This window comes from Chelon labrosus (genome assembly GCF_963514085.1).
Source record: "Chelon labrosus genome assembly, chromosome: 1".
Lineage (NCBI taxonomy): Eukaryota > Metazoa > Chordata > Actinopteri > Mugiliformes > Mugilidae > Chelon > Chelon labrosus.
The window spans coordinates 4258461-4280220 of record NC_140337.1 but is presented as its reverse complement, the minus strand read 5'-3'; the positions used below and the strand labels follow the sequence as shown (position 1 = coordinate 4280220).

Here is a 21760-nt window from a genome sequence, read left to right as displayed (position 1 = left end):
ACACGTGTGTGTGCGCGACCTCGCCGGAGCTGTGGTTGATTCGCTTTCCAATCAAAATGGAAATTGAAACAAGACTTTGCAAAGTTTGAAACCTCTGCTTATTGGTGGAGTATAACAAGATACATTACGACGACAGATTTCATTTTTGTGTGTGTGTGTGTGTGTGTTTGGGATTGGGTGGGGATTTGCTGAAATTGGTGGGTGTACTGTGGTTTGTGCCAGAGCGATAAAAATGGATGGTGATGGAGGTTTCTCATTGGAATGCAGACTGAATGTGTGCTCCAGTTCAGAGTCGGCCTGCGTGTGTTTGGATGTTTTTCTTCCCACCTAAACTAAATTGACATTTGCTCTGTGTGTGATGATATTTTTGCTTCGTGCCAAAGGGGAGAGGCGCCGGGAAAGAGATGCTTGCGTGTATTTGACAGAGATATTTCCATCGTCTCAAAAGCTTTGGAAGGATGTCTCATTTACCTCCTCACTCTCTACGTCTGTCTCTCTTCTCTGTAGGCCAACCCTAATGAGCTGACCAACGGAGTGATCAACTCGGCCTTCATGCTGCTCTTCAAAGACTCCATAAGGCTGTTTGCCGCTTACAACGAAGGGGTCATCAACCTATTGGGTAACGCATAGACACACTTGTACACAATTTCAGTACACATGAGCACTTACAGGTTAACACAAACCAAACCAGCGCACTCTTTCCTAGATGTGTCGCAAATGATAAGGTGTAAGTATAGTGTCCACACACTCCAATCTGACAGATACGTAAACACAACCCCGACAGCTGCACACACACACACCTATGTACGCACTGTATGGTTGTCACGGCAGCAGAGTAGGTTTTGACAAGCTGTCATGTAGCTGCCAGATGCTTCTGTTTGTCTCCACCTGATGGTGTTCTGATTGCTCCGGCCTCTTCTCTCCGTCCTCCTCATTCCCTTCATTGAACGCTTCCTTCCATTTTTGCCTTTTAAATCTTTAAATTTTTCTGTTTTTTATCCTCCTCTGCACTCTCTTCTCTCTCTCTCTCTCTCACTCTCCCTCTTTGTAGAGAAATACTTTGACATGAAGAAGAACCAGTGTAAAGATGCCTTGGACATCTACAAGAAATTTCTTTACAGGATGACCAAGCTGTCAGAGTTCCTCAAAGTGGCGGAGGTATACTCACCCCCACACACACACACACACACATACAAACAGAAGTACATAGGTACACACACACTCAAGGTAAATACATTTCTTAGGTTATTTTTTTGAATACTTTACCCTCAGAATTCATTTTTGGAAAGCAACTCCCTATCAGATTTACCCTTTTCTTCAAAGTTTTTTCCTCAGTTTCTTGTCCTGATCACACCCTATGAGCAGTTCCTTTGCGACACCCAAGCTTGGTTTATACTCGACAACGAGTCTACACAGAGTGTGTGCTGTAAGTGGCTACGCTAGTTGTGCGCTGGCGTGATTGCCTTGCCATTGAGGGCCTGTTCAGACCTTGCATTAAGATCCGATCTGGGCCACCCAATCGCAAGTGACCGGCTTTAGGTACGTGTGTTCAGACCTGACATTAACACGGTGCGTTCACACTACCAATGGAATTCGGACACATGCGACCCAGACCACCTTCAAACGTGGTCAGAGGTCAGATCTCTCAAATGTGATCTCAGTGCATACTGAGGGCGCTCTCACCTGTCTTATGTGATCGGTTTGCCCAGATCAGATCTTAAGGCACGGTCTGAACAGGCCCTGAGACACGTTAACAAGGAAATGCGTTTCAGACCAATCACAGCTGTTGCCGTCTGCGTCGGCGCGACGTGTACCTATCTTTCCGGTGGAGATGCATATCATGCTGTGGCGTAGGTTTCATCTACGGCATTGAAGTGACGCACAACCACAAATCTGGCTAAAGCTGTATGCATTTTTGGACATTTAGCTTAAAAATAGAAGAAGGTTCTTCTTCCAAAATCAAACTCTCATCTGGTTTTCTACACTTCAAATGCACCAAGGAACCAATTTTTAATTAGTTTTTGATCTTGCCTAGTGGTTTATTTTCATTGTTAGGTACCACGCTAGCCAGCTAACACTAGCCTAATGTGGCTATTGCTAACATTAGAAGGCAAGAACTACAGCCTGATGTATAGTTGTGTGTCAGGCTGTGTCGTAGGGTACAGAGCATTATGTGCACCTTACCAGAAAAGTAACTCTACCTCACGAACAACTCGGTTCCAATTGCCAAGCTACAACAGCCATCTAGTCACCAGCTAGCGTTTTATTGGCTTATTACAGAACGATGCTGCCACACCAGCGCTCAACTATGAATGCTAACAACAGTGTAGGCACTGTGTGGACCCCTTGCACGAGTACAAACCCAGCCTGAAGGATTGCTTTTTAGTTTTTGAAGTCCCTTATGCCACTCACCGTTGATTTATTCTAGCCCATGGCTAGTTGAGGGCAGGATGCTTCTATTTTTTTACATTATTTTTTTTGTTTTTGTCAGTTTGTATTTTTGTGATGACATTGTCACATCCAGGCCGAAAAGCTGCAAGAGAAGGTCGACAAAAAGTAGGAAAGCACCAGACAAAAGGACAGCAGATAAAAAAAAAAAAAAGCCAACTCAAGGATAGAAAGCAAAAAATGGACTTGTTCCACATGTTTTCTGTGTGATACGGACTACAACAACAAACAAAAAAAAAACAAAAACACAGCTCAATATCTCTAAACCTCTCAGAACTACTGTATTTTTAATAGGACTGCCACAGTTTTGCTACTGTACTACATTCAAACAAGCGCGCCTAACTTGCCCCCACTGCCCCACATTTGCTGTACAAACACTTATGCACATACATCTATATGCACCCAAAATAACCCTAAGATGGAGGATGTGGTTAGGCGCTCCGCTAGCTCCCTCTCCCTCTGCTCCCCACACTCCTCCATCTAATCCTTTCTTCTCCCTCGCTCTTCCCTCTCCCCCTGACAAAGATGGATACTCGTGTGGCTCTCCTTCTCCCAGCGCCCACGGATCATCCCTCTTTTCTCCTCCTCCTCCTCCCGTGCCCCCTCCCCCCCGCATTTTTTCAGCAGACTTGAAATGTTCGTCTACTGTAACTTCGGCAGAGGAAACTACACTGGTGCTTTCACATTCCTGGCATTAGAGAAATAAATAGTTCCAATCAGATTCCTTTGTCTTGTATAATTAGGTTTTGGAAGCGCTCCCTGGGCAATTAAGTGTTGTCTGTTTTACTCATACAATTAAAAAAAAAAAGGGCCCTTAATTAAAAAACAGATACACTCAGTGAATAAATAATGAGTTGTTTTGTTTGTTTTGTTTTTTTTCAAACTTCTCACACATGTCAAGGACTTTTGAAAGCTGGAAGCCGTCTGAGGCAGTCGCAGGAACCCTTCAGAAATCAACCCTAAAAGACACACACAGTCTTAAAAGACAAAATATGATCTCCGTAAATGTTGCACCATAGTGCACAGTTTATTTGCCATCATTTTAGGACATCATTTTAGACATAGTTATTGTGTGGTTAATTACAAAACTTAAGGAGTTACATTTTGATTGGATATTGGTGTCGCAGGCTTGTTTTAAGTTGGCTGCTCACCATATCAAGAGAGCAACTTTGTCTCTTGGGGCCTTGTTCACTGCAGACGTTTTGACTTCAAGTAGAAAAATACCGGTATTACTAAGGACTGTGACACACCAAGCCAATGGTTGGCCATTGGCCATTGGCCAGCGTTGGGCCAGCGTTGGCATCTGTAACCATAGTATTGGAGGTGTGTCTTGTACCGTTTGTACTAGTCAAATTCCTGACGGCAACTTTTCAGCCATTTGAGCTTGCTGGATTGGTATCTGTCTTTTTTCCTGCTTTACTTTCAACAATCAGCGATGACGAGTCATACAAATGTTTGTATCTCCGAGCCTCCCCAGTTAACCTTTCCTCCATGTGTTCCATCTTTACTGATCCACAACAATCAATTAAAAAAATTACGGAGGTGGCGAAGCAGCCGGAAATACTAAAGCGGAAACATGCTACTACCAAGCGGACCAATCACAGCTCTTTCAGTGTGCATTGCAAGATGCATAGTTACATTTCAGGGAGGTGCACGTCGGGCTACGCCGTTAGAGTCTGCGTAGGGTCTGGGCTGTTGCCGTATCTACAGCGTCTAATTGACGCAGTCTTTCCAGTGTGTTCAAGTGCACCTTTGTAGTGCGGAGATAGACACAGTTGCCTTTTGTTCTTGGATGTCTGTTTGGTGTGTCCGTACTATAACTTGATTGACAATGGGGAGCCATTGTCAATCAAGTTATAGTACGGACACACCAAACGTTAAGTGTCTTGAGCAGGAACAATAGAGCTATAATGGAAGGAGGAGCTAAATGGAATTTAGCCGTCATTACCGCAGTCATTTACGCCAGTTTTTCTGTGATGTGTCAAAATGTTTGCAGTGAAAAGGGCCTATTATTAGTTAAAGTTTCCCTTTTAAAACTTCCTGGTTAGATCTTTTTCTTATTATGAGTGATGTTTAATTACTGACAGATTGGAGGATTACACTAAAGAAAATGTGTCCTTGGTATTTTGTTGGGTCCATTTCTCATAAATAACAAATTAATGTTTCATAGATATTAAGAAATCGATCCACAGATCTAAAAACTTAAAGCTAGATCTCTAAAAAATGCATCTTTAAAGTAGTGGGAGCTCCCCTTTACCAGCCATTAAGTATATTTTCTGCTGATAAATCTGAAAGTAAAGGTGTGTTCAGAAAGAAAACCAAGGTCATATTGTTGGTGATTAATTAGTTTTAGGGAGGAATGTTCTTCATCGGTGTCCCGAAAAGTCAAAATGTTGACACAAATGTTATCTGTTGCCGAGTAACTGTCCTTTTATGAATGTGTTCAGCGTTATCACGCCATCCCTCATGCCCGCTCTCCATCATCGGTCAGACATATTTATCACTGTGCAGCCATCGTCGTCATTCACTGTGAGGATTGGTTCGGGTTCAGCAGCCAATCCAGATGTCAAACTTTTTCTTGTTTATTTCTGTTGTCGTTTATGTTGACGCTGCCACTGCATGAAGTAATGACTCCCTGTTTTTTTTTTTTTATTTCTTTTCTCATCTTTTCTTTTTCCTATTGGACCCTGCCCTTCTTTTTGTTTTTCCTTCTCCATTTTATCCCACCTACCTTTCTCCCCCCCTCCCCCCCCTTTTTTTTTGTTTTGTTTTGTTGATTTGTTTGTTTTTGACGACAGCAAGTTGGAATAGATCAGGGTGACATCCCAGATCTCTCACAGGTCAGTGTACATCTCACCTTCCACTTCTCTTTCTGATTCCAGCTCCTCTTTGCTTCTCACCTTTTCTCCTTCAGCTATACATGTATGTTAACTGCTCCATCCATCCATCCATCCATCCATCTATCCATCCATCCATTGACTCACACCTAACTCCACATCTCCATTCCCACCTCACATTATACCTGTGTCCCTTCCAGTACAAATTGTTCACTCTCCATCCATTGGGTTTTATTTGAAACAACCATCTCGTCTAACCTCATCTTACTGTTCGGAATCTAAGACAATTCTCCCCTCTGGTTTGATTGATTTTGCTTTCCTGCTTTCTCTTTCACTCCTAAATGGTCATTATAGATCCAACAGCAGACTGAGGCGCGTTAAGCTGGCCTGCTTATACACGGCGCCATCAGCAGGCCTCATCATGTAGTCTTAAAAACCCTCAACAAAGGCAAACAATTCATTTAGTTAGACCTTGAAGCTACAAAAATAAGGATAATTGCAACAACAAAGACAAAAAAACAAGACCCTACTATGGAATAAACTTCAGCTTTGCTTTTAGTCGTCAAGGATAACGTTGCCTTTTTATCTGTTTGTGAATTCATTGGACTTGCTGGAAGCTTGGTTTCCATCCTCCGGACGTGGACTCTTAGGCATTTCCTGCGTTAGACTGACAGATGAAGTTACACAAGGGGCTAAAAAAACGTCCAGGAGACATTTAATATTCAGCTTAATGACCTTTTATTTGTTGCTTTGTCTGTTTTCTCTTCTTTGATTTCATAAACATATTAAAATTAGAAGCCACGTCCTTGGAGTCAGCGGACCGAAATGGCTGAGCAACAGTGCTGCAACTAATGATTGTTTTCATTATCCATTCATCTGTTCAGTTGTCTTAATTAATTTATGTAAAGTTCTGCCCTAGGTAGCATCCTTAAAATGTCTTATCTTGTTCACCCAATTGTTCAGGACTTGTATAAAGCAGGAAAATAATCACAAATACTTACATTAGAGAACCTGGAGCTGGAGATTATTTGATGATTATGCTTCATGTCACATGCAATCACAATTCTGTTGCACAAATAATTGATTTATCAAATAATTCTTACTGCTTGTTAAAGTTACCTTTCCAGCTACTAAAATGGGATTATTTTGTGCTAATATCTGATTTATATCATTGTAAACGTATCCATTAGGTGCTTACAAAACAAGCACCTTAGAGAGAATGCCTTGGGATGTGCGAATTAGGAGTTGACTTTTAAGCCAACAGGTCAGTTGGTTTAACAGTTACAGGCTGGATTGGTATTGGAGATTTAGCGCAAACATTCAGGTTCCCCGAATAGCGTGCTAACATGCTATATTAACATGATCAATATTAGGAGGTTAGCATGCGTATATTTGAATTTCTCATAGCCCATCTGTGGCATCTCACAGATCTGCTAGCATGGCTCTGAACTTCTGAACTTTGGGTTTACTGCTAATAATGGAAGCTGAGAGTACGCTAACATGCTAAATTAGGATGATGAATATTAGTCTCAGAGCCCATCTGTGCCAGCGTACCTCAGCGTATCTCACGGAACTGCTAGCACGGCTCTTGTTTATCAGTTCTTTGGTATTTCATAGACTGTTTTATAAAAATAATAACTGTGTATTCACTAATTGGACCTGCCAGATCTACTGGCCACAGTGTTTACTTGTTTATTTGGGATTGGAATGAGATTTGGGGCAAACATTCATGGTTGCCAGAGGATGAACTACAATCATGTTGGTGATATCTTAACTTCCTGTGACGCCAACAGTGGGCTAAAATTTTAATTGATCCCATATGCTGTATTATACCTGTAAAACATTCTGAACTTTGGGTTTACTGCTAATAATCTAATCAGAGAGCATGCTAACATAGATTTATCAAAATAATAACTGGGTATGCACTAATTGGACCTGTCAGGTCTACTGGCCTCAGTTCTTACTTGTTTATTTAGGATTGGAATGAGATTTGGTGCAAACATTCATGGTCCCCAGAGAATCAACTATAATCACACTGATGATCCCTTAACCTAATGTAACGCCATCATCAGGCTCAATTCTGATTTGATTCTGTCAGTATGTACGATCTGTCAATACCTGTAAGGCATTTTGTACTTTGGGTTTATTGCCAATTATCTAATGTGAGAGCATGCTAGCACGCTAAATTGAGATGGTAAATGTTAGCATGTTAGCATGCTCACGCTAATAAGTTCTCAAAGCCTAGCTATGCCTTCATACAGGAGCAGCTAGCCTGGCTCTTGTTAAATTCTCTTGTTATTTCATCCACTTTTAAATAAGAATAATACCTGGTTATGCAGTGATTGGAACAGATCTGCTAATTTATTTGATAATCCACAGCCAAAATATGTGCCTGACCCAAATTTAATGCAGCTCGGCTATGCTCGGTAACTGCCACAGAGTTCAAATGTCATTACCTTGTATATACAGATACATTGAGTTTGAACTGAAGCCACTGAGCTATAGGAATGTGGAGGGACATTTTCCCTAGCTGCAGTCCTAGCTGATAATAAAATAACCATTAGCTGCAGCCATAGATTGACAACTCTGACACTTAGTTGACAACTTTGGTGCATTTCTGCCTCAGCGTAAAATCCCCCACATTCAGACACGAACGGGTGCATTTCACCGCCTCAGTGGAACGTGACCTTGGTCATGCATTAGTAGAAAATCATTAGAGTGTAAAGCTGGGAGTTAACAACTTGTGGATGGACTGTGTGGGTGCTGAGCTCCTTGTGAAACAGCACAGTTTACTGTAGTCGTTAAGCAGGCGTTTTTTTTTCTTTCTCCCTTTGCTGTCGCAGAAAACAAAAGGATCATACATTGTAGGTGGTGGGTTGCACACTGTACTGCTTACCTTCTCCAACCTGCTTAACCCCCCGCATGAACATCTTGCTCATAGTGTGAGCACTCAAAGGCATGCGCTCCCCCCCCTTTTTTTTATTTTTAATTTCCCGGTGAGGAGTAATCTGGTGTCGACTCAATAAAACATGTGTGCGTCGGCCTCAGGTGGCTGGCTTGTAGCCGCGTGCACAGAGCTCCGGCACAACAAGCGAAAGGCCATGAAACCTCATGAATAGAAAATGAGGCTTCACAGCCCCCCACACCCCCCAGTCTTCATCTGCATGAAAGAATCCCCGCGCCGGGGTTACGACTGGTTCATTTAAATTCCATCCTCTTCCTTAGATGTTGTTTATTTCATATTTGTCATGCACGACATCTTCCCTTCAACCTGCATGGCGGAGGTGCTTTAATAGTGAATGACCCGAGCATTACCGGGAAATCACTGTCACAAAACGGAGCGTGGGAGAGGAGAAAAACCACATTCTCTCGTCTTCCTTTTTTTTGTGATGACTTTTTTTCTCCGTGCCTTCCAAAGTTAGAGCAATCGCTGTGAAGTATCTTAAGACGGTATGCTCGGTTTGTCACAAAAGAAGACAGTCAAGAGACGCCCTGCTGTGTGTGTGCCTGAGCTAATATTGACTGGGCATACACAAGGTCTTCTTTACACCTATTCAAACCCAGCGACAGTTAAAGCCGCTCTCTTTCTCCTCTGCGAGTTGCTGTTTCTTTAACAACCAGGCAACAGCTTGGCAAGAGCCCACCGTCTAGCCAGCCACGGACACGGCAGCCAAAACGCCTCCCAAATATGTGCGCGCGTGTGTGTTTGCATTCACGTCTGCAGCCCTGCTGCGAGCGCACTTTGAATTTTTGTGGATGGAGAGTCAGACATGACGTTGTCATATTTTCACAGTGGAAGAATTTCCCCACCTCTCTCCTCAGCCCACAGCGAGCTGAACCGCTTCTGTGGAGTTGTGGATGTGCTCAAGAAAACCACCGACTGCACATTTAATCACGCTGCTGTCCAGCTCCCCTTGGCCCTCTTCCTTCCTCGTGCTCTTCGGAGCATTAATGAGGCACCTAACGAGCGCGGGACACATCGTCGGAAGGGTCGGAGCTGAACTTGAATCTGCAGCTGAAATGTGTTATCTGTTGTGGCGCGGCGACAATCCTTAAGTAACCTGCTCACAAAACAGTTGAGCTCAAATTTAGTTCTGCCGCCGGATGTCATCATACAACAAAGAGCTTTTTAAACACTCTTGGCCTCACTTGTTCTCCTGGTAATTAGGATAAGGGAAAGAGTGTAATGTCAATCCTCATGTGCAGTAAATCCAAAGAGATTTAGGAGAAGACATAGGTGACGAGGGCGTCCTGATACTCATTCTGCCAGTATGACAGGACCTCACAGAGCGAGAGGCCACTGCAAGATAAGCAACACAAAGAGGCAAATGCAGCAAAGGGAAGAGACGGCATGGGAATAATCGCCCTGTGCTCGTGTGAAGTCAGGAGAAGAAGGCACAGCCTCTCCTCTGCTCTCCACCTTTTCCCGCACTCTTTGTTTTTCAGCCTCCTCCTTTGTTCTCTCCCTCCTTTGAGTCTCCTGCTAACAGTGTGAGTGTTTGCTGCATGTTGCCATGGCTATTCTTGGAGCCTGATGCACTCTGTTACCTTCCTGTGAGACCAACTAACTCTGGGTTCAGTGTTTGTGTGTGACTGTACGTGTAGGCGGGCTTCTGTGCGTGTGAGAGGAACGGCGAAGGAGAGAGGGAGTTTCAAAAAGTAGCTGAATACCTTTCCTTTCTTCTCTCAGGCCCCCAGCAGCCTGCTGGAGGCTTTAGAGCAGCACCTGGCTTCCCTGGAGGGCAAGAAGACTAAGGAACTGAACGCAGACACCAGGTAGACATTTTAATTGCCTGCCAGTTGGGTCAGATTTTACTTGAAAAATATGACGCCCCCAAACATGGACCAAAACCCGCACTTATTTCAAGTTAGATTTTAAAATGTGGCAATGTTCTTGGCACTGTTTTTTTTCATGATTACCCCTTCCAAAAAGAGAAACACCTGCTCTGTTTCCTCCCCCCCCCCCCCCGTCTCCTGTGTTGCAGAGCATCCACCCTGTCGAGTGCCGTCTCGTCCCTCTCCTCCACCAGCATGTCCTTCAGCCGCATGGACGAGAAGGAGAAGCAGCAGGCCCTGGAGGAGGAGCAGGCCAGGCTGCAGGCTCTTAAGGTAACCCATTTGGCCAAATCGCCTCTGAATCGGTGAGGTCAGGCTGCGAGCCGTAGCGGCCGAAAGGGCCGGGCAGCAGCAGGTCAAGTACTTAGCGCTCTCACCTGTTCCAAACTGCTTTTCAAGTGGCATCACTTCGGGCAATTTATCAGATTCCTCTCAGCTCCCTCTGGAGACGCGCAAAAGCTTTCCCCACATATTCACCAGCTCTCCCCGAGACCTCTGGAATCGGCACACATTTCCACTCTAATATACAGCGATCAGGCATAACATTATGGCCACCTTGTGCCTCCATCAGAGAATGGACATGGGCCTTCTGAGGGTGTCCTGTGGTGTCTGGAAACAGAATGTTGTTAGTGGGGGCCTTTGAGAGGAGGGCCCTCTGTGGATCATGCCACAGATACTTGATCAGTTTGGGATCTAGTGAATTTGGAGGCCAGGTCTTCATGTTTTTTTTGAGTTGTCCGTAAAGCGTTTTTGTGTGTGTCACAAGATGGTCAACATTATTCACTTCTCCTTTCAGTGGTTTTAATGTTGTGGCTGATTGGTGTAGATTTTCCTTTATCCAGTATTACAGTAGGGTTACAGGGTTCGTCAACCCCCAGTTCAGTGCGGTGGATAAACACTTTGTCAGCCTGCTAGCTTATCTGTCACAGCACGTCAAAGTAAATATTCTTGTTGTTTTTGCGTGCCTGCCGTTTGCGCAGACTAAAATCCAAGGTCAGCTTTTGCATCAGACCAATAAAAAGGGAGTCCGATGATCGTTTCACTTTAGCTTATTCCTTTCCCGTTTTAGACAATTTTGCATTTTTACATGACAGCCAGTTTGGAGCACCTTTGAGACAGAGTTAAGCCATGCTATAGATGACCGCTCTCAAACCCTCTGTAAACTCATCATGTAAATAAACCATCTCGTTAAGAAAAGGGAAAAGCTAAGGAAGGATGAAATGAATATAACACTACAAATAAAAATGAACAAAAGCAGAAGTGTGTGCAGGGATTCAATCTTCCCAACTAAACGATCACTTCATAAAAATCAGCTCAACGTGACAAGAGTAACTGCGGCCATTGCCCTGGATTTAAGACCGCGCCGTGACTGTGCTCGCGGAGAGAGAGAGAGAGAGAGAGAGAGAATAACTCGCGAATCTGCCGCGGCTCGAGTCCTCGGCCCGTTAATGGAGGAAAGCGCCGTCGACGGCCGCTGACGGATCGCGCCGCAGCTTTGCCGCGAACTCCGGCTGAGGATAAAGGCCAGGAGTCTCGGTGGCGAGGCGAGCAATAGAAAAGTCAAGTGTAAAATGTGTTGACATTTCTTGCTCCGGCTCCCTGGGAGTCCTGCCTTGCAGCAAACTGTAATTGAGTAAGAGCAGGCTCGCGGCGGCTCGGGTTTTAGTGCGCGAGCCTGCGTGTGCACGCCCCGCCCGGCGCGCTGACATCCTGGCTGCACACATACAGTACGTGTGCGTGCCGGTATCGCTTGTAAAGCTTTGTGCGTGTTTATGAAGCATGTGTATATCCTGACAGATTAGACGCTCTGCGTGTTGCCGGGGTGTGTTTGTTTGCGTCTGATTGGATTTTAGCGCCGTGTTTACTCAGTGCCCTTGGTTGCCCCGTTTCTGCCAAGGTCCACTGATTACCTCTGGGTTTAGTTAGAGAGGAGAGGGAAGATAAAGCGCGAGCGAGAACCCGGCGGAGTAAGGAAGAGAGAGCGAGGGAGCCGGGGTCAGCAGGGGTCGTCCAGATACTCGAGTCCGGCTGTCTGCGCTCTCTGGCGTCCATATGGACTCGACACGCACAGACACGCATACACAAACACACTCAGCTACTGTCCAGCTGGGGCCGCAGCCCAAACAATAACAGCAGCTCCCATTTGTTCCTTCGCTGCGCTGTCGGAATAAAAATGAAGAGGGCCCCGGCTGAGGCTGTTACAGCACCAGATTCTGTTTATTAATCCTCTCCAAGCCCCGAAGTCCTTTTACGGTGGAAGTTAAGAGTGAATTGGAATATTTCTTTAAAGTTTTGAATTAAAACACCAGGGTGGTTGTGTGTAAACAAAACGGTATAATTGGCGGTTTAGGCCTTTGCGTCAATTTGACGACAGCCCAGACCCTAATGCCGTGGCCTGACGCGCACCTCCGCAGAAATGTAACTACGTGTCACGCCGAACTGTGATTGGTCCGCTTGGTTGTAGTGTATTTCCTGCTACTTCTCCATCTCCACAGTTTTCAAAAGATTAACTGAGGAGGTTCGAAGATACAAACATCTGTTTCGTCTTCGCCGATATTACCGCGAACGTTTCAGTCGCCATTGAAAGTAGTAAAGCAGGAAGTAGAAACAAAAATGAACCCGACTGGCAAAAAAGCCCCAGTGCCGACTTGCGTTTGGGTGTTTTTTTGAGTTCACAAGTATAAATGGCTCGCACTGGCGTAGGCTACGCGCGTAGGTTGCGGCATCTACGTCCAGCAGTACCCTAACTGAGCCTTAAGGCACCGTGAGAACCTTTCTGTTTCCCTCTGTGGGGGGGGTGTAATAATCACCTGAGCTGCTGTTGTGCTGTAAATGACTTCCCTTGTCTACCAAACAGTGCACGCTTTGAAAGGGGGAGAATTTCCAAAAGTGAATTCCCACATGATCAGACCCGAATGTATTGATCCCTGTAGAGAAACTAGGTCACTGCAGCAGCAGCAGCAGCAGATAACAAGATCTAGCAGATGCAGTGAAAGCAACATGAAATGATCAAAATCAGTGAAGCAGTGCGATTCCAAACAATGCTTCCAGGCTAAACATGATCTATAAGACTCTGCTACAAAAAAAAAAAAAAAAAAAAAAAAACCAGAATCAGATGAGACGTTGCGTCGCACTGACCCTGGAGCGACATTTTTAAGTTCACGCAAGAAATTGAAGTCAGGAGGATTGTGAGGAGATTTTCTACCGCCGCTAATGTGTAGGAACACCTTCAAAGTGTTTTAGCGGTGATCTTGAAGCAGCAATTAAAATAACCTCTGGTGTTTTTTTTACCGCGTTTATACAGCTGAGCTTCCTACCTGGTCGTCGTCACGCCAGCATCAGCAGCTTTTAGCCCGAGCGGAATGAAAGACATACCAAGGCACGCTCATCACCTAAAAGCAAATTCAAAGCCTACTGCTGCTTTTTTTTCTGACTCTGTCTCGGCGTAGCTGCGCTGGTGGCCGCACTCTGCTGATGTTTGTGAACCTGTCACCGGAGAGAACAATACTCGGCATTTCGCAAACACCCGGGTCTCGGCAGGATGGGGTCAAATACTCTTTTTAGGCGGGGCTTTTAGCATCACAGCAAAAACTCACCGGAAACCTTACTAATGGTCTGTCATTACAGACCACCAGGAAACTTTGACAAGCGAAACTGCCTCTGGAAATTCAGTTAGGGTGTAGTTCTGGGGTTGAGTCGTATATCTGATGCCTAGAACTAATGCGATATCACCAAAACACAGACAGCTTTCTCTTTTTACGCCCAGTTACTCACAACAAGTTTAAAGATGATATCTTTCGCAGCATGTCCAAGTTGCTCTTCTTGTTTGTTAGCGGGGTGGAATCCAAGGGCAGCTTTCTGGTTAGCATGAGGCCAAGAAAAGAGATCCTGGTGTGAGTTCCTAAGTTTCAAGAGACAGGAGAAGTAAATAACATTGACCATCTTGTGACAATCCAGTGTTCTGCTGGGAAACTTTTGGACCTGGTATTCATGTGGATGTTACTTAGACATGTAGCACCCACCTAGACCAGACCAGGTACCCCCACCCCATAGCAATGATACTCCTTGATGGCAGCAGCCATCCCCAGCAGGATGCAGCCTGACACAGACACACACACAAAAACACTTTAGGAACAACTAAAAAAAAAACATGAAGAACAGCACAAGGTGTTGACCTGACCTCCAAATTCACTAGATCCCAAACTGATCAAGGATCTGTGGGATGATCCACAGAGGCCCCTCCCCTCAAAGGCCCCCACTAACAACATCCTGTTGCCAGACACCACAGGACACCCTCAGAAGGCCCATGTCCATTCTCTGATGAGTCACAACTGTTTTGGAGGCGCAAGGGAGACCTACACAATATTAGGAAGGTGGTCATAATGTTATGCCCGATCGGTGTATGATATAGGGAGCTTAAAACACCCACAATTCCGTTGTGTGCATTGCTTACCTGGGGAACACATGGCACCAGGATGCACTGTGGGAGGAGGACAGTGTAATGCTTTGGGTAATGTTCTGCTGGGAAACCATGGGTCTCATTGGTGCAGACCATGTACACGCTTTCATGGAAACAGTATTCCCTGACGGCAGTGGCCTCTTTCAGCAGGATAGCGCTCCCTGCCACAAAGCTACAATGGTTCAGGAATGGTTTAAGGAACAGAGCGAGCTCAAGGTGTTGACTTGGCCTCCAAATTCCCTAGATCTCAGTCCAGTCAAGCATCTTTGGGATGTGCTGAACAAAGAAGGATTTAAAATCATCTGTCGCTAGCGTCTTGGTACCACAGTACTCCCAGCGGTCTAGAAGAATCCATTTGGCGCTTGCTGTCGCCTGTTTTGGCGACAGCAAGCGCAACCGTCTCCATTGTGTCTTTCTACTCACCGTGACTCGCCATTTGGAATCTCCAAACAGCTAAAGTCCTCTGAACACGGAAATGAAATCGGTCTATCAGGTTGAGTGTTATTTCCTTTCCTGATTTGTCTCCGCGCCCGCCCTGAGGTGTTTTTGGTACGTAACGCGGCGGTTTCCAGGATCTGAGCTTGACTGGAAACCCGCCTCATTTGAATGGGGGAAACGACTGTTTACTCATTCGCCTTCCTGGCCGCTTTGTGTGTTCCCCAGGACCAGCGCCTGAAGGAGATCAGCATGCAGACCCCGCCCTCCGCCTCCCCCAGCAGCCAGTCGATAGGCAGCGCCAACAACAACAACCACATCACACAAGCCCCGGAGTTGTTCAGCTCCACGCTGTCTACCAACAGGTGCGCATGCCACCAAACCTTGCAGTTCATGCATGGGGTCATTTCAAATGAAACCGAACATTCTAATACAGATATATGAACAAGACTAGATGTAGAATGAGTACGCGTTTTAGATTTCTTTTCCTACAAAAAAAGCTGTAGTATAACAGAGTTAAAGGAAGACTATTAATTTGTGATAATCAGGACAGAATTTCGACTCAACACCCCGTAACACTCTCTGAATTTACTGCCTCCTAACTGCTTTATTGCTCCGTGAAGGTTTTTACAGCGCCTCGGAGAGAGAGAGCTAGGATTAATCTTTATCTGTGACAAACGCACATTTTTAGTGGTGGCTCTAGCTATTTATGCTCATTTGATTAAATATTAACGCTCAGCCTCCGTCTGTCTTTCCGTGTCTCTCTATTCTCCTCGACTCCAACTTAATCTCTTGATTTTTTTTTTTTTTATTGCTTCTTTCATCCCTCCTCTCTCTCTCTCTCCTGCTTCCTCTGTGTCCTTCTTCTCCTTCACTATTCCCTTCCTCCTTCCTTCCCCCTCTCTTCTTTCTCTCCACAGCGTGCCCAATCTGAACAGTGACCTGTTTGATCTTCAGCCGGCCTTCATCCCCGCCGTGCAGAGCACTCCTTCCATCTCCACCGCCAACAGTGCCTGGGGAGGTGCGTTACCTACACACACACCTACACACACACACGCGTTGAGCAACCTGTGCACCCATTTGCATTCCTGTATGCGAAGCCACCAGCGGGGACTCGCGCATGCAAATAAGTCAGACACCCACTTAGACAAACGCTAGCTCAAATGTACACAAACAAATCATTCACCTGTCTGCCCATCCATCTGTCCGACCATTCATTCGCCTTTTTATGTAAGCCATTCATCCAGCCTTCGCCACCCTCCCCCGTTCTTCGCAAAGTCGCGCCGAGACGGCCCCGTCCGCGGGCAGGTGTTTTCGCTGTAAGGACACACAGTATTTTTGTAATAATAAATAACTGTGGGTCCCCCCTCCCCCCCCTTCCCTCCCCCGAGCAGCTCAATAAACAAGTCAGAGGAAATGTCAGCGGAGATCCTCCGAGCTTTCCCTGATCGTCAGCGTGGAAAATGCTGAGCACCGGCGCTGACTTCCACGCGCCGGCTCGGCTGTACGCGGCAGCTCCTGCGATATTTTGGTTCAGTTTAAATCACAAAAAAAAGGCTGCTGTCTCATATCAAAACGAAGCCCGAAGATGCATCCGGAAGCCGCGTTAGTGTGGAGTATTAAAAGCTTCATGACAGAGGATTATGCTGAAGCCATTAGAAAAAGGCCAGATTTCATAGTCAGAGCTACTTCAGTCCTAAACTTTATCAGTGACTCGGACACAGGAGACGTTTTTAGCCTGGCAGTAGAAGAAGTTGTTAAAGGGAGTACTGTTAACAAGGAAATGTGTTTATTTGCTTTCTGGTGGAGAAAAGCTGTATAATAAATGTGAAGCTACAGCCAGCACCTGTTAGCTTAGCATAAACCTTAGCTGAAAACTAGAGCAACTGGACTCGTTGGATTTCTTAGAGCTGTACCTACATGTTTTAACCACTCATCCAAGTAGCTTCTTCAGGTCTAACTGACTGGTAGGGCGGATGCTCACCTGTATATAAAGAAATTTGTTTTGATCCTGTTTCCACAGTGAATGGTACTATAGCTACGTATTAATTGCCAGAGACTCCAGTCTCACGGTGCGGATAGGGGTGAAGCTTTCATAGACCCCAAGTCCAGTGACTCTAGAACTGATAAAGCTACCTGGATGAGTGGCAAAACGTCATTGGTAAACCCAACAAGTCCAGCTGCCCTTGTTTCTGCGTGGTCCTTTGTATATGCCATGACGTGGACGCCTGAGAACACTCACTCATATCATTTGGTATTTACATGTGTTCTTGGTGATCTTATCACAAGTCGTCATCTCTGAATAATGCAAAAAAGAAAAAAGAAAAACCACCCACATCATTATTATAATATTATGCAAACAGTGTTTGCCTCAAAACAGTGGATTGCTATTTACCGTCGTTTCTGAACCATGAACAGCAGTTCAACACTTTGTTGTGTGTGCGCATGGAGACAGGATGGAAAAAAGACGCACTGTAATGAGCTGTGAAGTCTCTCTTACTTACAACACACCCTAAGTTATCAATTATTTATCCGTTTCCAACTGTTGTTGGTTATTTTAGAGACACGCACAAAGTTCCGACTTTAAATCTGACATCAGAAGCATACAACGGAGTAATGATGAATTAGTTTATTTATTAGTTTAGTAAGTTAACATCTACAAGTACGGACAATACTACTTAAAGTTCTCAGTCGTCTTGGACATGGCATATCCAAAAAAAACAAGCTAAAACAACTGAAGAAGCTACGTCAATAAGTGGGGAAACATCTTTAAAAAAACCCTACAAACCCAGGTCTCCTGGTTCCAGCTTGTCGTGGTTTTGCCTTTTCGGGCGACCACTCAAAATCACAGTTGTGTGTTTACTCAGAACACATTGTGTGTCCACGCTACTAAAGGAATGTGTTCAAAGGCAGTTGGATCTCAAAAGCATCCTCAATACGTCATGCCTGAAGTTGGCCATTTGTGATCAGACCACCCGGAACTAATGTTAATACCAGGTCTAGACAGATTTGCCGATAGAGTGGCTCTATATAACAGAATCAAAATCTAGCTATGTATTTCCCCTTTGTTTCAATCTAACCAGGTGCTGACTTTAGCTTTATATTTAACAGACATATCAGTAAGAACCCAAATAAGCGTGTGTCCCGAAACGTCCAACTATTCCTTAATATATACATAGATACGCAGTTTTGGTAAAACTTGTAAAACTGCAGAAATCTCAACTTCAATTAAACGAAAGTCACCATGCTAGTCGGCACAAACCTTACTGTATGCCTTTATGAAGGGTTTCATCCTCGCCGTGTTTCCTAAAAGGTTGCTTGTGACGATGATTTCGGTGAATTTTGTTGTGTACTCTTGTTCCGCGGATCCCGCTAAGACGTCTACTCTCCGAGCCCCCGAGCTCTAATCCCCGACGGGGATGCGGATGAGGACAAGAAAACAAAAGGTGCATGGGAGAATTTCCTCGTGCACAGGCTTAACTCTTCCGTGAAAGCCCGACATCCGCAGCAAGCCTGCGCAGAATCCCACGTTACTCAGCAACAACAATGCCAGCACGCCGAGGACTGCAGTGTCCATGTTCCTGATCTAACCGGATTAGTTTAGCCGGAGGTGGCGGAGTCTTTTGTAGATAAACGCCACAACTTCGGTCCTTCCAAAATCACTGTGATATATGAATCTACAGCTGTTTCCTTTTTGTATACGTGTGCCAGATAAAGCTGCTCCAACTGCTAGTTCGTGCAGCTTAAATAGCACAAACAGGGCCTTAATCAGTCATATTTAACTGCATTCCTCAGGACTGGAGAGCCAGCATCTGCAGCAGCCCGCCTCGGCCATGGCTGTAGATTTCGATGCCGTGTTTGGGAATAAGGCCGCGCCCAGTAACAACGGCCTACAACCTGCAGCGGGTAAAGCCCTCTCCTACCGTCTTAACTGTCCAGACGGAGCCAGACTCAAAACTAAAACCTTCTGGCTTTGCTGGCAGCGCGAGCGTAGCATTTAACTAACCCTCTGACCGGATCCAGCAGCTTGTGGCTGTTCCTGCCGCTGGGTGGGTGTTTCTGGCTTTCTGGCTCTGATGCTAATCCTGTTGTTTGACTAACTCTACGGCAGAACGTCGGACCCCAGAGGGAAGGGATCACTTAACTTTAAATTTTGCTAATTTGCAAATAACTGTAATCTATCTTAACTTTAATTGTGGCTTGTTTGTTCTTGATTATCTGGATAAGGTTCAGGAAAAATGCTTCTGAAAGTTCTTCCTGTAGAGCCATCCCAACTGAAAACCATTATACAGAACGCACAGAGAAAATAACAGTTTCAAGACTAGAGCGCCACTGGTAGGTTATCAGTGCTTTTAAGGATTATACAGAAGTATATATCTTTTGTTTTCACTTAAAGTTAACTGATCCCAGGCCTGGTTTCCCTTTGTATCTCATCCTTTCTTTATTTCTTCCTACTGAAGTCAATAAATATGCGCAAACGAATCTTCACTAATCTATTTATCCCGTCGATCTGCTGCAGTTTCATTCACTTTTTTTTATTTTATTTACTATATTGTCACTCGCAAAATGATCCCGGAATGATAAAGGGATACTTGGCAGCTGCAGGCGCCAACCAAAGTCTTTAAATCCAGTCTGAAAAATCAAGCCTTGAATGGAGTAGACGGCGTGTAGCTGCCTCTCCCTCTCTTGTTGTGGTTACGGTAACAGCTTTGGACTGATGGCTCTTGAGCGCTGCGGGTTCTGAGACTTTGGCTCTGAGCCCTCTTATTAGCTTACTTTCTTTTAACCTCTCAGCAACTGACACAGTCAATCTCGGGGCCTCTCAACCCTTCCGTGTCCCAAGATGCTCCTGCAAAGCGTGTTATTCTAAGCCGTGCCGAGTTATCGCTGAAGAAGGCACTGCAGATAGGAGCGACTGCCTGCAGAGGTCACCTGAAGACTGTTCTTATCATAAAGAAGTCCAGAAGGAGGTGCAGGTCTGCGCCGCAGGAGCTCAGGGGGAAGTTGAATGGGACTAAGTTGAATTTATTTGAATTAATTAGAGTTGAAAAATAGCACCACCTCAAGCCAGGGTTGCTTTCATACACTAACAAGCAACTGAGGTCTCACTCCAGCTCATATCTTAGGACTGGACTTATTTTCGCCCATCAATTTGCATTACTGGGAATGTGCCAGGATTAATCGGCCAGCTGTGTTCACGCCAGCGGTCTGTGTGCCGCGTGCCGCCCACGCTTGTTAAGATCTAAACAGAATTACCATTCAGAGCCGGGTCATTAATAATAGATTTGGAGGAAAGTCGATGCTAGAATCTTCTGCAATGAATCTGAAATGTGAATAATTTAATCCCGAGGATTAGTTGTATTTGCACAGGTGTAGCTTTGCTTCTTCAGACATATGCCAGCGTAACTCTGCTCCCCCCCGCCCCCCCCCGCGGGCCTCGTGTCTGGCTGATTTCTGGCTAATCTTGGGTAACCCCCGTCAGTCGCTTCTGCCCTGCTCGCGTTAAACAGTCGGAGGCTCCAGTAATGCTGCCTTGCTCCGGCTTTGGACGGGTCTAACTTCTCTCTATTAATAGAGCTTGTGTCGAAGCTGCCACTACAACCACCAGTGCACCATCTGGGCCACTGGCAGCTCCTCACAAATACCCCCATGTCGGTGTGTGTGCAGATACTGTATGTCTGTGTATTTGCGCCTGGAAGCTGGTGTACGTTTGCTCAGAAGCGCGTGTGCGTCTTCTGTCGTTTTGCTCCGTCCCATCTGTCTGCTCCTGCTCGTCTGTTTTGTTTTGTTGTCGTTCACACCGTTCCCACCTTCCTCCGCCTCTCCCTCCCTTTAATTCCATCTCTCTGTCTCTCTGTCTCTCGTTGCCTCACCGTCTCCCCATCACACTTCACAAGGCAAGAATCACCCAGGCAACTCCTTTCCATCTGTTCTCCTCTTCCTCCTCCTCCCCCTCCTTACGTCCACAATTAGAAGTCCTTTCTTTTTTTCCTCTGTGTCTTCTGCAAGGTCTGCATTCTTTGTCTGTAAATTTTCTCCACTTTTTTTCCCTGTATTTATGCTTTGGGGCGCAGAGTTTTCTCGATCCTTCATTCTTGAGACATGATTTTTCTGAAGGGCGGTGAACACCGCTTGTTCTTTTTCAAAAGTCTTCACGTCGCCTGACTTTCTGTTATTTGTTGTGATTTGACAATCCTTGAAATGATTTGTGTCATTTTTCTACTGGGACTGTGGGAAGACATTTTGCTTTCCAGAGTCAACATCTTTAGTGACATTGAGCATGTTGCTTGAGTTCAAGCAAATTAACCTCCTGTTAATGTGTTTGCTGTCGTTTCTCATCAGTCATTTTAATCCTTATTTCCTCTTTTTGGTTGAGTTTCAGGTGAGGTTTAAGGTTCCTAGGTTTTTAGAGATCCTTATTGCTTTTTTTTTCCAGCTGACATCACTTTTACATAAACCCTGAGAGACATTTCTTAGTCAAGTCTGAAGTGAATGGTGTCACATTTCCGTAAAGGCTGTAGCAGCACAAGGTGTAACGAGTGGAGGAAGCGCAAATGCACCTCTAGTTCTTAGCAAGACTGCTGTTAGAAATGCTTCACTCCGTTACTGCCGGTTTGGAATTTAAGAGGGAAAAAAGTTAAAGTTAGAATTAAACAAAGTACTGTAGCGTGGAATAATGGGGGATTCGTTCCCCGTTATGCCTTTTGCTTTTCTAAAGTAGTTGCCAAGTACTTAGCTTGCTAGT

The 21760-nt window shown here is 45.2% G+C and overlaps 1 protein-coding gene across 3 annotated transcripts in view; it reads left to right on the top strand.

Annotated features, from left to right (window-relative positions):
* LOC311494131 (phosphatidylinositol-binding clathrin assembly protein) overlaps positions 1 to 21760 on the top strand; it is an 88429-nt gene that overhangs the window by 46204 nt on the left and 20465 nt on the right. For 2 of the 3 annotated variants that reach the window (XM_084553024.1, XM_084553025.1), the window contains exons 6-13: positions 508 to 619; positions 1052 to 1158; positions 5247 to 5288; positions 9976 to 10061; positions 10271 to 10394; positions 15244 to 15380; positions 15936 to 16036; positions 18811 to 18921. In XM_084553024.1, coding sequence (XP_084409150.1) covers positions 508 to 619; positions 1052 to 1158; positions 5247 to 5288; positions 9976 to 10061; positions 10271 to 10394; positions 15244 to 15380; positions 15936 to 16036; positions 18811 to 18921 — 820 coding nt within the window. The remainder of the gene's footprint in view (positions 1 to 507; positions 620 to 1051; positions 1159 to 5246; positions 5289 to 9975; positions 10062 to 10270; positions 10395 to 15243; positions 15381 to 15935; positions 16037 to 18810; positions 18922 to 21760) is intronic. The other variant, XM_084553026.1, reaches the window with a different exon arrangement.